The following is a 16,527-nucleotide window of genomic DNA, read 5'->3' on the forward strand; positions in this document are numbered from 1 at the left end:
ATGAGAAAAGGTGGGAGTGGTATTTATAGAAAAAGAGATTTTTGCGAGGGTAACCTTTTTCAAATTTTTTTCTAAAAAAAAAAACCTTTTTCAAATTTTGTAGTTGCCTTGTCCGTCACAAACGTCAATTTGAATAAAAAAATAAATTTAAACTTTGTGACGACCCGATCTGGCACAACCTAAATAAAAAAAACAATAAATGTTTGTGACGTACAAGTCTTACACAAACCTATAATGACTAAATTTTCAAACCTTGTGGCAGCCTAGTCTCTCACAAGCTGAAAAACTATCCGACTTTCTCTGATTCGGTTCAAATCGACATAAACCAAACTAGTTGATTCGATTTTTTGTTTTTGATTTTGAGATCCAAAGAACCGACACTCATACCATCCACCACATTTTATTACTATCCCTCCTCACACTCTCACACACACTCAACTTAAGCTCATCATTTTTTATTTTGACTATTAAATTGAACCAAACCGATGTTGATTAGATCAGTTTAGACATTTTTTCCCGAAAGTCGAACCGTTACATCTCTAATCATAGGTGTATACATTTTGACTAATAATAATACAATTTTTTTTTTTTTGGACAATGATACAAATTAAATTCTTACTTCTATATAAAGGATAACATCATTCAATATTATCTAGTTCATGACATATTGCATCATATTTGTAATTTGTATTTTGTAATTTAGTTAAGGAAAAGAAAGATACTTATAAAAAATTTACCAAAAAAAGAAGAAAGAAATAAGGAAAAAGACAAAAAAGAGTAAAGACAGACTCTCAATCTTCTACTCTAGTAGTTGGAAGTTGGAACTGAAGTTGTCCCCCCAAAAACCTTTTATATGTTCAACATCTTGGTTGATTTATTGTTTCACACTCATCATCAAATCAAATAAATTCTCTCCTTTTTCATTCTCATAAAGTCAAACAAGCCAACCCATTTAAGAATAACAACTCTTTCTTTATCTTATTATTATTTTCCTCTTCATTTTTTTTTTTAATACAAATGGTACATTTTCTACTATAGCATTGAAAGTGATGGCTTCTTCTATAATCAACAAAACCACCTACATTTTTTTCTGCATTTGTTGTTATGTCGACTCAGTCATAAAGACAATACCCCACGTTTACCACTTTTTCACTCTCTTAGGTAATATAACAACCCATGTGTTTGGTTTTTACCTAGTTCATGTTTTAAATTTCAAAGTTTTGAGTCTTTTGCATTTTGGTTTCACATAAATAATTCATAAAGACCAAGTTTCACTTTCTTTGGTATTTTTCCTATAAGTATTAATAATATAACATGCCATGTTTTAGTTTTTACATAGTCCATGTTATTTGTTTTGCTTCTGTTGTCTCAGGTGAAATTTTACTTGGTTTTGTGTTTATATGCTAACATGTTTTTTTTTTTGTGTTCAATTCATGTCAATGAATTTTCTAACTTGATTTTGTGTTGTTTTCAGAGAGAGGAAGAAGTATTTTGAGTAGTTTATGAGAGATATTTAAAGGGTTATGGTGATTTCAAGGATGTTTTTTTCAAAAGGTTACAAGCATGAAGTTGTTTTCATTTTATGGTTTTGCTGCTATGTGTTACTTGTTGCTGCACAAGAGAATATAACTAACCCTACTGAAGGTATATTTCTTTTTCTCCTTTTTCGGAATTTCATGATTTCTTTTGTTTTATTACGGATGAAGTACTTTAGATACTACAAATCATTCATGTTTCTGCTCAAATTTTTGGAATTGTTAGTTAATTACATGGTGGTACTTGGTAGACTGGTATCTGAGCTTAGATTTTGATGCTTTCCACCTAGATTCTAAATTTAAAAATTTGAACTATGACTTTGGACTTGTTCAACTTTCACCCCTTAAGTCTAAAGGGGCCCTGTGTGAGGATTTCGCTTATTTGAGCTTATGTCATGACATTAGCACTTGTGAGACTGTTTGAAAGAACTTATGAAAATAGCTTATGGCGTGTTCACACGCTGCTTTCAGCTTATTTCCGTAAACTATTCTGGATAGTTTATGAAAATAGTTTGACTTACATTTATCTTTTGTTATAGAAGTAACTTATGCATAAGCACTTATATGATAAACGCTTAATTGAGTTGTTCGTTTAATGACTTGGGCTTTTCGGATATTTGATTCTTGATAAATTGTCTTTGATGTTTTATAAGTTTTTCTGGAAGTGGTAGCAAATAATATTCTTTTAGTTAGTTACATTGTTGGTTAGTTTAGTGATTCAGTTGTATGAAAAAAGCTTAGATGACAGAAAGAAAGAAAAAATATAACATAATTAACCATTTATGCTTCTTCCCCTAATCGTTGGTTCATGACATGAATTCTAAGATTCTATGACCAAGTAGTCTTGAGTTTGGTCATCGTCTCACTCACTATAAGAAGTTGAATTTCAGTACAAGATAGGCTGTCCTTTTATTTTCCACATTTTAAGCCTAAAGAGTCCTTGCCTGACGAGACATGTTCGAAATATGATATAGAACCATTCACATGTTTTCACCAAACAGTTTTAGCTTTTGGGATAGTTTGTCTCAACAGTATCATTTTGGATGAACTTGGTTCATTGTTGAGTTTTCTATACTTGACTCAATGGTATTGTGATATTTCTGTTTGAATTAACATGCAGTTGAAGCATTAAAAGCAATAAAGAAAAGGTTGATTGATCCTAATCGCAATTTGAGCAATTGGAATCGCGGAGACCCATGTACATCTCACTGGACAGGAGTTTTGTGTTTCAATGAAACATTAGTGGATGGCTACTTACATGTTCAAGAATTGTACGGCTCTCTTCTACTCGACATGTTTCTGTTTCATAGTTCACAGTTCTATATGATGAACTTTTCAATTTATTTTCATGAGTTAACATATCTTGTAATCTCCATTTGACAAGCTATCAATATTATTCACCGGTTTTCTTTTTCATTTCCAGAATGATACTACTTAATGCAGAGCTATCATTTTGTGTTTGAAAACTGAAAACTTTCTTTTCGCTGCTACTCCTTTCTGAGGTTTGTTTTTCTTGTTTGTAGGCAACTAATGAATTTGAGCCTGTCTGGAAATTTGGCACCAGAAATCGGCAGCTTGGTTTATATGGAAAGATTGTAAGACTAATATTGCGAATGATTTTCAATTTAGCAATTTCATGATGCCAATTTTTTTATGTAATAGCTATGACTCATTCGAGTGTTTCCTCATTTGCTGATACAAGGAACTTCATGTGGAACAAAATAACTGGGAGTATTCCAAAGGAAATTGGCAATATCAAATCGTTATTCCTCTTGTAAGTCGAACCTTTTCGTTTTGACATGTATGTTAGTTGACATATATGATTAAATACCTCAATTGTTTTATTGCATTGGCTAGTTCTGGAAACTGACTCATTATAAACATTTTAGTACATAAACATCCTTGTCACCGCATGAATTCAGAATCATGTCTTCTAAAGGAGAGGTGTTTTGTCCTAAATATCTAATGTCATTTTGATTTCGTTCTCATCAATTTTTTTTTCCTCCAATTTTTGTAGGCTCCTGAATGGAAATCAATTAACAGGTTCACTGCCAGAGGAGCTTGGATTTCTTCCGAAGCTTGACAGAATACAAATTGATCAGAACAATATATCAGGACCTCTACCTAAATCATTTGCAAACCTAAACAAGACAAAGCATTTGTAAGGTTCTTTACGACAATAATGTATAGTTTAAGCATGACCACTTGTGCTATTTTTAGTTGAACTCTTTTATTTCTCAACCTTTGTAATCATTTATCAAAATAAGAAAATAATGTTTCACTTTTCCCTCCAATGGCGCAGTCACATGAACAATAATTCAATTAGCGGGCAAATCCCACCGGAACTTGCGCGATTACCATCACTTGTTCACTTGTAAGTTGGATATTGGAAGCAGCCGGTAACTTATTTTTCTTGGTTTTGTTTAATCCTTAGTTATCATAATTACATGTTTGTTAACAACATGTTTCTGTCGACCTGCAGCCTTCTTGATAACAACAATTTATCAGGATATCTTCCTCCTCAGCTATCACAACTACCAAACTTACTTATACTGTATGATTTCTTAGTCTCTGAGATGTGTGTGTACACAGATATAATTCTATTTTATATTTCTAGTTTCAGTTGAAAAAACACCGAAACCTATTTGACCTATTGCTGAAGTCAATAAGATTTTTGAAGTGTTGTTTTGGATTTTCTTGTTCTTGCAGTCAACTTGACAACAATAACTTCGAAGGAAATAGCATTCCGGATACTTATAGTGACATGTCAAAATTGTTGAAGTTGTAAGTGAATTCGCAGTCCTAGATGATAGCACATAGTTGTTAGTTGTTACTTTGTAGTTTCTCCTTTACTCTCTTTGATAACATTTTTCATCACACGATTGAGGTTTTCAGTTTGGTTAGGAGAAGAATTTGATTTCAAGTTTTGGTTATCTAAACATTGTTATTGGTTTCTTGATATTATCAGGAGCCTTAAGAACTGTAACTTGCAAGGACCGATTCCTGACTTAAGCCGTATACCACACCTTCTTTATCTGTAAGTTCAGTTATCTGTATTAAGTTACTGTTCTAGGCAAAGGGTGAAGATTATGATGTCATTATTGTATGAATTTCAGTGACCTTAGTTCGAATCAGTTGAATGAATCACTTCCTTCCAAACTTGCAGAAAACATCACAACAATGTAAGAATCTCTATCATTTAAATAATTTGTATTTAATTGTTCAAGTTAAATCTAGATAATATGAGAATACATGTTTTTGATTTTTAACCCCTGTGGTTATGTGCAGTGATTTATCAAACAACCAGCTTACTGGAAACATCCCGTCCTCGTTTTCTAGTCTTTCAAAACTTCAGAGATTGTAAGTAGTCTTTTGTTTTATTTTTCTTATTCTATACATCAATTTGTTAATATGAACCAAATGAAAGTTACTAGATATCCAGCTATTTTTTATATATATTTCTTATTTGATCAATCATGTTATAAAATAAATGGATTCTCACTTGTATCTTTCTCTGTGGTAGGTCTCTTGCAAACAATTCATTGAATGGCAGTGTTCCTTCCACAATTTGGCAGGACAAGAAGTTAAATGGATCAGAAAGATTTATCTTGTAAGCCCTAAAGTGATAAATTCCATAATTTTTTTCCTAGCTAAATGTGTATTGGGATTGCTCGTGCGTGTTTTTTTCAGTATACTAAATCATAAACATTAACACTGATACCGACACCGGACACAACATATATTCAGACTCCCGTAATAATTTAAGAAAATGAAAGTAATTGAATGTAACTACGTCTGTATGTTTCGTGTCGATGTTAGACACCGGAGACGCCTTCAATTTTAAGTGCCGGTGCTACATAGGTCGGTACATAATCAAATCGGTGCAGATTTGACCTTTGGACATATTTTTGTGTTTTTCTATGCTAATATATTCAATTCATTTGTATTTCCCTCTGCGTAGATGCTAGTGAATGATTTTCACTTTTGATTTTCTTAGCATGTGTTTATGATCTTGCAGGGAGTTGGAAAATAATCAATTCACAACTGTATCAGGCAGTACTGATCTTCCTTCAAAAGTCACAGTCTTGTAAGATTCTTAACTTACTACGCAGTTTTTATCGAGATCATTGTAGCCGAGACTTCAGATTCCCATTCTTTTGTCTTTGTTACGCATGTTTGAATTACTCATCTCATTTTCCGAAGATCAAGAATTGAGCATTAGATTTAGCATACATACTCCATCATCATTATATAGTTTCCATGTTGTTATCTACAAATTATTGTTTTTCAGGCTTCGTGGGAATCCTCTATGCTCAAATAACACCTTGAGTCAGTTATGTAGTTCTGAAGGTGTTAACAATACAGATGTCCTAGTTCCAACAAACAACAACGGTTCCTGTCTAGTTCAATCATGTCCGCCACCTTATGAATTCTCTTTGGATTGTTTCTGTGCAGCCCCGTTGCTTGTTGGTTATCGATTGAAAAGTCCCGGGTTTTCAGATTTCCTTCCTTTCAAAAATGAATTTGAGGAATACCTGACTACTGGTCTTAGTATAAACATCAGTCAGCTAAACTTTACTTTTCGGTGGGTAGCAGGACCTCGGTTAAGAATGGACTTGAAGTTTTTCCCTTTATATGTTGATCATAATAGTTCTCATACTTTCAATGAAACTGAGGTCCAACGAATTAGAAGCATGTTCACAGGATGGAATATTCCCGACAGTGATTTGTTTGGACCATATGAATTGATCAACTTCAATATGGGTTTATACCAGAACGGTAAGTCTCAGAAACTTCTTATGATCTCCTAGATTGCTTAGGGGAATTTGGATTTAATGCATACTTCTCATTATTGTTGCAGCGACTTCCACCTCTTCAAAATCGGGGATAAGTACAGGTGCAATAGTTGGCATAGTCTTAGGGGCAATTGCATGTGCAGTGACGCTATCTGCTATTGTTACTCTTCTTATATTAAGAACAAAATTGAAAGATTATCATGCAGTTTCCAAACGGCGTCATGGTGAGCTCCTTATCATGAATGAGTAAATGTATCGTTATTTTGTAACTTATCAAAATGTGGCAGTGGTGCTACATATTTACTGTTATAGACAATATTTGATCGGTTGTCAAGAATAACATAGCTGTATGTTTTTTAACAGTGTCTAAAATCAAAATAAAAATGGATGGGGTAAGGTCCTTCACTTATGAAGAATTGTCCTCTGCTACGAACAATTTTAGCAGCTCCGCTCAAGTCGGACAAGGGGGCTATGGGAAGGTATATAAAGGTGTCATTTCTGGTGGAACAGCTGTTGCCATAAAACGTGCACAGGAGGGGTCACTGCAAGGCGAGAAGGAGTTCCTTACTGAAATATCGCTACTATCAAGGTTACATCATCGCAATCTTGTGTCTTTGATTGGATACTGTGACGAAGAAGGTGAACAGATGCTGGTTTATGAATATATGCCAAATGGCACACTAAGGGATCACCTTTCTGGTACATCATATGTTCTTATTTTTTAGTTTTCTGACATTTTCTATTAACTTTTTATGATTTAGTAAAATCATGCGCTGTTTTACCGCAGTTTCAGCAAAAGAACCGCTGACTTTTATCATGAGATTGAAGATTGCATTAGGGTCGGCTAAAGGTCTCATGTATCTGCACAATGAAGCCGATCCTCCAATATTCCATCGTGATGTCAAGGCCAGCAACATATTATTGGATTCTAAGCTCTCTGCTAAAGTCGCAGATTTCGGACTTTCACGGCTTGCACCAGTTCCAGATATGGAAGGAATTGTGCCTGGTCATGTATCTACTGTGGTAAAGGGTACACCGGTAAGGCTTTCATAATTTGATTTGGCTTTTTTAAACTTTGCATGTGTGTGTTAAGAGGATTAGCAAACTTATTGTTGAGATGGAGCCTGTTTGGATTGAATTATTTGATGTTATCAACTGGCATAAACACTTGTTAGACTGTTCGAGAATGCTTATGGAAACAATTTATTGCATTAGCTCTTTAGTATAGCTTATGAAAATAACTAGCTTACATGAAATCAATTTGACTTTATTTTATCCTTTAGCTCGAAATAGCTTATACATGAGCACTTAGATGATAAGTGTTTATGCTAAAAACACTTAATTAAACTGTTTATCCAAGCAGACCTTAATCTGAAACGTAAAAAACATCTCAGAGAAATGGCCGGTCAAAAAAGTGTGTGTTTGTGTTTGTATTCAAAGGTAGATTTTATTTATTCAAAGATCTTTATTTGTTGCTCATCTCCCTTCTATCTATTTTGAATATGCAGGGTTACCTTGATCCGGAGTACTTCTTAACTCACAAATTGACCGACAAGAGTGATGTTTATAGTCTCGGCGTTGTGTTTCTAGAAATTTTGACTGGGATGCATCCTATCTCACATGGAAAAAATATTGTTAGAGAGGTATTTGCTTACCACTACACTTAGTTTATCTCCTTATTCTCTAACTTGGATCAAACTGGATAGTCTTGAAGTAACTAGTATCCTTTTCGTCAAATTAATGGAACGCTTGATGCAAACGCTTTTCAATACCTTTTTTCAGGTCAATCTTTCCTACCAATCTGGCGTAATATTTTCAATCATCGATGAACGAATGGGATCATATCCATCTGAGCACGTCGAGAAGTTTTTAACATTGGCCCTCAAGTGTGTTAACGACGAGCCAGATAATCGGCCTACAATGGCAGAGGTGGTTAGAGAGCTTGAAAACATATGGAATGTAATGCCGGAATCAGATACCAGAAGAGCTGAATCTATAACCAGTGGCAGTGTCAGTGATTCTAGTAAAGCAATGAGTACACCATCTTCATCCTCAGCTATAAGGACTGCTTTTGTATCAGGTGATGTGTCTGGTAGTGACCTTGTTAGTGGAGTAATACCAAGCATCAAGCCAAGATAAAACTATACACATGAGTTGAAAAATATTAGGTTTAGATATTATTGAGGTTGTCATTAATTACCTTGTGAATTGAATAATGAGACTTGGTATGTCACTGGATTTCATCTTCACTCTTTATATTATTTTCTTTTGTACAATCTGTTACACTGATAGAACATGGGGGGTGTATATAACATATTAGTTTCTTACATCATATAAGCTAAGGTGTTGTATATGTAGTGCAGTTTAATTACTAGGAAAGTGAATTACATTTGAGGTTGTTTTTCAAACAGTATAGCAATTTTTGTAGTTAATTCCCTCTTGTACCATATTTATAAATTTTGTTATGTGCTGTTATGTTAACACTATAGATACTACTCCATCCCATCTTGAATATAAACAAAAAGTCAAATGTATCTGATTTAAATCAAATACATTTGATTTTTTATTTATATTTAAGATCGAAGAAAATATCTTACAAAATTATTATTGTTTTCTTACTACAAAAAGCATAAAAAAGAACTCATGCAAAGAGTGTAAAATAGGTGTATGAGACTTTTAAGAAAAATCAATTATTTTTTCATGCCACTACACTTATAACTATATTTTAAAATTAATAATACGACGAGGCTCAGTTTATTTTTATTAGTTTTCAGGTAGTTTACATTACAATTTTTTTTACGCGCGCGAAACGAGTCTCAATTGTAAAGACTAGTTTCAGAACTGGATTTAAATTCATAACTTCTGGTTAAGTTGGAAGAGATATCTTATGATCTCATCATTATGCTCTTAAGTTTACAAAAGATGTCTATTCAACTTACTTTTTGCTTTCTTTAATCCCAAAATGTTAGTTATTTTATGAAATCAAGATGCAATGAATGATATTTTCCCGTTTGTACTCGTAATAAACCAATATCATGAATCAAATGAATATTACCTATATTTTTAAATTAAGATATCTTCTGCACACAATTGTAAAACTAATTTCTCGAAAGAACTGAAATTTATTTAAGATGTTGATCTCTCCAAACAAATATCTTTTCATATGCATGGACCATGGGTCGATCCTTAAACCAAATAGTTAGAGGATCCAAATTAATGAATTTTACTTTTAAAAATCTAAACTTATCCAAAGTATATTTCAATATGTGTGCCCAAAGGTAGGGACTTGATGAAAATAGTTTTCCTGCCTATGACAAGAGGGGCAAAATAAATTTCTTTCTTGTGTCACTTTGGTTTTGCCAATATCTTATTGTTACACACACCTAATCCTTGTTTGGTTAAATGCACCCAACACCTAAGGATGGAGATATTGATAAGCTTATTAAACACGAAATTGACATATCATGCATGAAAGATAAGGGACACTCCTATTGCATGATCTACAAATAAGAGTAATGAGTACAAGTTATCTGTATGGAAAACGATTTCAATAAATGAGAAGATTTTAATAGTAAACCGTCATCCATTGGCATTTCTAGTAACGTTTGGTTACATGCCAAAAATTTAATAGCAAAAATCCTACTAAACTCTCCATTTGTATGTTTCACTTCAACCAGTAATTGTCAAGTACATCTCGACGTACCAATAATGTTGACTTAGTTGATCAGAAGTTGATTCATCTACAAGGTCGTAGATTTGACTTCTGTTACAAACATTAAGACATTTTTAGTGGATAAAATGTAAATATGTATGTTAGAGTCTTGTGTCTGCTCTGACTCTGATGAGTCCTGAAATCCAACTCACCTAAACTTTATTTATATAATAAAAAATTAAAATGTAATTAATCACCAGCGTGAGCTAATATGTGATTATGTGACAAGCTATTAGCATAAAACTTGTCTAGAGTTAGTAAATATATCCTTTAAATCCATTTTTAATTACTTAAAATATTTTTTCTTTCTGGTTTAAAAAAATGTCGGTGGGTATTGTTGTTAGCAGGCCTAAAAAGAACCCGGGTCCAACAAGCTAACCCACTTTCTCGAACATTCTGGGCCGGAAACGGGTCTAGCTATGACCCACTTTCTTAATACATGACGCAATCCCATACGTCAGCACACAATCCAAACGCGCCAATGCAAAGGTATAAAAGGAACACCAACCTCTCATCTTTTTAATTCCAATTTTCAGTTTCAACACAAAAAATCAACAATGGGAAGAAGTAAGCAACTAAACAACCTCTCTCTTCCTTTTATTCTCTCCAAGTTTTCTCATTAGTTCAAAATCTTCAAATAAATTTTATATTAAACTAATCCATAATTATATTTTGACAACGGAATTTTAATGTCAAACACGGTGTCCTATTGATTTTGTGTGTATTTTTTTATAAATATATACGATGTCACATAATTTTTATGTTTAAATAGCACAACTCTAATTATTCTAACGGTAGTATAAACATTTTGATATTTGTCAGGACCAGCGAGATGTTACCGGCAAATTAAGAACAAACCATACCCTAAGTCACGATTCTGTCGCGGTGTACCAGATCCAAAGATCCGAATCTATGATGTAGGTGCGAAGAAAAAAGGCGTAGATGAGTTCCCATTTTGCGTCCACTTAGTATCGTGGGAGAAAGAGAATGTCTCTAGCGAAGCATTAGAGGCAGCTAGAATCGCGTGCAACAAGTACATGTCAAAATTTGCTGGAAAAGACACGTTTCATTTGCGTGTGAGGGTTCATCCTTTCCATGTGTTGAGGATTAATAAGATGCTCTCGTGTGCTGGGGCGGATAGGTTGCAGACGGGGATGAGAGGTGCGTTTGGGAAACCGTTAGGGACTTGTGCTAGGGTTAGTATTGGTCAGGTGCTGTTGTCTGTTAGATGTAAGAGTGGGAATGGTGATCATGCTCAAGAGGCTCTTCGTCGTGCTAAGTTTAAGTTCCCTGGGCGTCAGAAGATTATTGTTAGTAGAAAGTGGTAAGTACTTTTTAGTATTGTTGGCTTTCTTATTTTAGATTTAATTTTTATATTTTTTGCTTATTAATTTTCTCAATTCATAATTATGCATGCATATTTTTGTTTTTATGGCGAGTTCCACATACTTTAGTACTTGAAAATTGTCCGAAACTTCGAGTATAAGACGTGTACGGTAGAACTTGTCTTGCCTTAATTTTAAACCAATTCCAATTTCATGTATTAGTAATTTGTGCTGACTTGATTGTTTTCAATTTTTTAGGGGATTTACAAAGTTGAGTCATGCTGAGTACTTGAAGTTGAAATCTGAGAACAGAATTGTGCCGGATGGCGTAAATGCAAAGGTTAGTATTTGAAACCTGATATCAATTTATCTACAGATAGATGAAGTTTTATAAAGGAACAATAGATTCATTTGCATTTTCTTATCCAATAAAGGAGGTTGGAGATTTCACCATATTTTTGGATGGATGAGGTTATTGACTGAAAATTTTCCTGTATTTTTCAGGTTCTTGGGTGCCATGGACCTTTGGCCAATCGTCAGCCTGGAAGAGCTTTCTTGCCTGCTTAGAAATATATGATTTTACTTCAAAATGCTCAATTGATGTGTCTACTTATCAGTGATTAACTGATTATGTTATTAGTAAATAGATATTTGAATTGTGTGTATCAAACTGTCTTTCCAAGATGTCTAGGGTATGACAGATGCACAAATGATGTATCTAACTTTTAATTATGTACTGTCATGGTTGGAACAATATATAAAATAAAGTGCTTTGTTGTGTGTACATTAATTTTAATATACTGCAGTAAGATGATCTTTATCTTCTGAGAAATATGAAAAGGGGAAATACAAGTATCAACTAATCAATTGAGGCTCAAATGATTAGTAAATTTTCTCAAATCTGTGGATGTAAATGCAAAAGTTAGTTGGATCTGCAAGTTGAAACCATGTTTTTCACGTTATTTATATTCCCCCTTTTTCATATTAACCATCTTTGCTTTTGTGTGACAATCACAAAAACCGAATCATAAATGGAATGTATCCGAAAAACTGAGGCATTTATATATTATTAAGGATACAACACGACAAGTAACCTTAAAAATACATCATGTGTGATTCCAAAATGAACTATAGAACGAATGAAACGTTGAAAACTTTGTAACTTGCTCGTCTTACAGAATGTATTTGTTGAAAAGTAACTTGAAGTGTATGAAAAGTAACTCGAAGTTCGGTTGCATTGTCAGCTTCCATATAAGCAATCATCTGGATCATTCTCTTTTACAGTTTTGCTCTTCACGAAGAAATCATTGGCGAAGACTCAATTACAAAAGTATGTGTTTCTTGCGCACAGACCGGTAAAGCGTGCTTACGTATTGTTGGGTAGTTTACTGAGAACTGAGTGCTCTGGTTTGTGATCGCACTCAAAGTCTAGATGAACGAATGCCCTCTCAACTTCCAAAAGTTTCTCAAGCTTTATTTGTAAAGTCTCCCCAATGGCATGTGCTTCTTTTAATGGTAATTCCTCTGGCAGTTCAATGTCTACCTGCTCAAAATCAAATCCAAATGATGAGACATAAAATCTTGTTATCTTTGTGATATCATGTTTGGTGCACTTATATGAATATAGCATACATGAACATTAGTATGTGAGGTTTGTAAGACTAAATCCTAGTAAAAGAAAATTATCCTATCTTTGTCATGACAAAATATATATGTACTGACATTCAAAGCTAACTAGGCAAGAGAAATTGAACTCGTTACAAGTATGTTCAAAATGTAATATTGGATACTCAACTCGTCACAAGTGTTACATTCACAATGAGAGAAACCTAGCTGGATCCATGAAGTACAAGTAACAAAAAGACTAGATTCATATCAGTATTTTGTGAATGCTAATAGAGAATGCCAAGTTAAATTTTATAAAAATCAGGACTTGTGCTGTATAACCATTTTTTTTTTTTTTTTTGGATAAATGGGGTTGGTGTAGTTAATGCTCCTATAAAATTCAACATTACCTCCACAAAATATAAAACACCAAATGTATATGCGCGGACAGTGTCAATACGTTGAATTCCGGGGTGCCTTATAACGAGATATGTTAGCTTCTGCAAAACTTCAGGAGGTGCAGATTGTCCCACCAATGAAACTGTAAATGAAGGTATCAGTAATCAGCATAAGCACACAAAATTATATATATTCACATACAAATGACAAAACAACGAACTATAAGCTAACCAATTGCATATACGTCTTAAATTTTAAATCGTTTTATTGTTATTAAGATCTGTCTTTTTGACCTTATCGGGAGCAAAAGTTAATTATGTATTGTTCAATATTTGAAACAACAAGAATATATGCATATTGTAACATTTTATATGTTTGAAATTTTGTTTTTGTTGAGAATTACCGGCATTCTCCATGACAGTGCGAGACCAATTTGAGATGGTGTAAATTGCAAGCAAAATAGCTCCTATCGGATCAATCCACCAGTAAAATTTATCACCAAGAATAGCCGCAACTAATCCAACTACATTTGTTACCACATCAAAGTGGTGATCCTGCATGTTGACATGTTTTTTTATTGTTAAATTCTACATTGACTTAATTTACGAAGCAAACATCAGAAGAGAGGGACACTTACATCTGCATAGGCACGGACAATCTTGTTTCTCGAGCTTCTGCAGTAAAGCCAGAGTATAAGCTTCACCACAGTTGCAAATATCATGATAGAGTACAACCATATTAGTTGTTCAGATGTCATCTTTTCACTAGGACTGTTTTCTATTAATTGCTTTACAGCCGTGAATAACACCTGAAAACCTGTAGCAAAGTAAATTCAATGTATCATATTATGCGTTACATGTCCATGTACCAATATTGTCAAAAATTATTAAATCATGTAATTTCAGAAGCAGTGGGAATGTCAGATTAACCCCAAATATTTGAATGAATACTTGATAACTTGTTGATGTTCACTTTTATTCAGAACTTCCATTAATAAAATTAAGTTCAATTTCTGTCATCATTTTATAAATTCTGTACATAACCTGTCATCAGCTATAACCTATAGCTGAATGATTTCCTTAAACTCAGTAAATAAGAAGGACTATACAGTTTAGAAATTGATTTCAAAATTTGTTCAAAATTTTGTATGAACAACATAGGGGCTGGGAATATAGTTCAAGTCAAATTTGACTCACCAAGTGTGGCCATGACAGCAGCAAAAACAATTATGCCTACTGGCTGCACCCTCAGCTTTCCGATGGGATACTGATAGATATTTATGTTCTTCATTGCTATGTGAGTGTACCAAAGTATACCACCAGCCATTAGATCAAGCAGAGAATCCAAAGTTGATGCTGCAATAGCTATAGATCCACTCCTTACCGTCGCATATGTCTACACATCAACACGTATATTATTTTACTTAATTCACAAAAGCTCTTTTCCTTTTCAACAAAAAAATAAAAATAATTCACCAAAGGACTATACCAGAAGCATATATAATAATATAAATAACAAAACAACAAACACACAATCCAAACAGCCAAAAAGTTCTAGTTTAAAAATGAACCATTCTATAACCTCAATTACATAAAATTAATTTTGCTTCCAAACTTTAGTTAAACTGAAAAGTGACAAAAGGTAGCTTTTGTCCTATGTCAAAAAGTTAACACTAAATTTTATGTCAAACTTTACATCAAAATTGCTTTTTGAGTGAAAATACCAAACAGAAATCAATAAACTTTATACTCAATTGTAAGCGAATCAATACAAAATCAAATTAAATTCAAAATCACTTTTTTGAAAATCAGTTAGTATGTACAATAACTGTTTATTGAATCCAAACATATGAATCTGACGACTGCAAACTTGAAATTTAATACATAAATATGATATATATACCTTCAATATCAATAAAACAATATTTGCATAATTTGAAATCTTCATAGCTCTTTCTTGTTGTGCCTGCTCTTCTTTATCATCCTCATCAATGCGGTCAGATTCCACCACAGCATCCACTTCCTCAAACGATTTCAGTGTAGCAATTTGTTTTTCATAGTACTCTTTCTCTCCTACACACATAAATTCAACCTTATAAAACCTTCATAAATAATTATTCAAATTTATCATATAAAAATACATACACTATACATCACTGACACCTCTGATCAAAGACGTGTCAGATGGTGTCTGTATATGTCAACACATGTGATTACGTTCAGTTAATTCCTTTTCTTTTATTATAACACATATTAATATCAGTATCGTGTCTGGTGTCAACTTCATACCTTGGCTTAAAGCGGTGGCGTTGGAGAGATCAACATCGAAAGGAGACTCAGAATCAAGGCAAGAACGGACCTTATCAGGAAGTGTGGACAGGAAAGCTGATCTGAGAGAGTTTACCGAATTCCGGCGAATGATTTTGGTGGTCTGACCGTCGTGTATGGCGGAGAGAAGCGGCCTGGTAGGATCCGAACCCGAATTCCCGTCCATGTTGTATTAACTAAGATAATGAAATAAACGCATGCAATACTCCAATAAATAACGAAAACGAATTCACATGCTCTTAAGTTTTTGATAGTAACTCATGTAATAAAGATACTAAAAATAATAATTCTTTTTTGTTGGTATATTCTACTACCAAGTCTTCGTTGTTACGTGTACAGTAACTGTTTTGCCAACAGAATTACAAACATATAGCAATACCAAATCAATAAAGTTTGGACATATATATAAAAAGATTCTCCTTAACATATTCGATCATTTCTTTTATCAATTTCCTCTTTATTATTAAAAAAATATTTCTTTTTATGTATCTGTGACCAAACACTTTTTCTTTGGTAGAATTTCTCTAGCATCAATTAGTTTTTAAGTAAACGTTCTTAGTCCCATCTAGTCAAATTTTTTAGGATAAATAACTAAAGTGTTTGGAATTTGAACTCCGACCTAAACCTAAAAAGATAAACTAGTCGATCGAAATTCACAACATAAATTACTCTTTTGTACTAACAAATTAAAGGGTTATTAGTGTTTTATTTTTGTGACATAGATCATTTTCGGTTTACCTTTGTAAAAAAAATTAGTTTTAATCTTTGTAATTTGAAGATTCTTTGATTTTAATTCTTTATGAGATCAACTTACAAAATTTATGGTGC

The 16,527-nt window shown here is 33.3% G+C and overlaps 3 protein-coding genes across 4 annotated transcripts; 2 read left to right on the forward strand and 1 right to left on the reverse strand.

Moving 5' to 3' along the window:
• The first annotated feature begins 908 nt into the window (after positions 1–908).
• On the forward strand, positions 909–8,812 carry LOC11413754 (probable LRR receptor-like serine/threonine-protein kinase At1g06840). Of its 2 annotated transcripts, none has more exons than XM_024779182.2 (20): positions 909–1,161; positions 1,475–1,644; positions 2,656–2,806; positions 3,059–3,130; positions 3,238–3,309; positions 3,553–3,696; positions 3,838–3,909; positions 4,018–4,089; positions 4,245–4,319; positions 4,504–4,572; positions 4,652–4,717; positions 4,824–4,895; positions 5,059–5,145; positions 5,554–5,622; positions 5,827–6,314; positions 6,397–6,555; positions 6,695–7,030; positions 7,119–7,369; positions 7,840–7,974; positions 8,114–8,812. In XM_024779182.2, exons 2-20 carry the CDS (start codon positions 1,524–1,526, stop codon positions 8,468–8,470), a joined length of 2,868 nt encoding a protein of 955 aa, XP_024634950.1. In that variant the 5' UTR covers positions 909–1,161; positions 1,475–1,523; the 3' UTR covers positions 8,471–8,812. The 2 variants fall into 2 exon arrangements, with proteins under 2 accessions (XP_024634950.1, XP_024634951.1); XM_024779183.2 differs by lacking the exon at positions 909–1,161 and adding an exon at positions 1,213–1,372.
• A 1,720-nt stretch (positions 8,813–10,532) lies between these two features.
• Positions 10,533–12,152, forward strand: LOC11409699 (60S ribosomal protein L10). Its single transcript, XM_003600509.3, has 4 exons — positions 10,533–10,610; positions 10,866–11,367; positions 11,627–11,708; positions 11,873–12,152. Exons 1-4 carry the CDS (start codon positions 10,601–10,603, stop codon positions 11,933–11,935), a joined length of 657 nt encoding a protein of 218 aa, XP_003600557.1. The 5' UTR covers positions 10,533–10,600; the 3' UTR covers positions 11,936–12,152.
• Positions 12,153–12,407: 255 nt separating this feature from the next.
• On the reverse strand, positions 12,408–15,945 carry LOC11413755 (metal tolerance protein 4). The gene is made up of 7 exons (XM_003600511.3): positions 15,661–15,945; positions 15,275–15,444; positions 14,569–14,767; positions 14,010–14,188; positions 13,776–13,926; positions 13,384–13,514; positions 12,408–12,911 (listed from the first exon to the last, which is right to left on the reverse strand). Exons 1-7 carry the CDS (start codon positions 15,863–15,865, stop codon positions 12,735–12,737), a joined length of 1,212 nt encoding a protein of 403 aa, XP_003600559.1. The 5' UTR covers positions 15,866–15,945; the 3' UTR covers positions 12,408–12,734.
• Between the last annotated feature and the right edge of the window lie 582 nt (positions 15,946–16,527).

The sequence above is a fragment of the Medicago truncatula genome, chromosome 3 (genome assembly GCF_003473485.1).
Source record: "Medicago truncatula cultivar Jemalong A17 chromosome 3, MtrunA17r5.0-ANR, whole genome shotgun sequence".
NCBI classification, from domain to species: Eukaryota; Viridiplantae; Streptophyta; class Magnoliopsida; order Fabales; family Fabaceae; genus Medicago; species Medicago truncatula.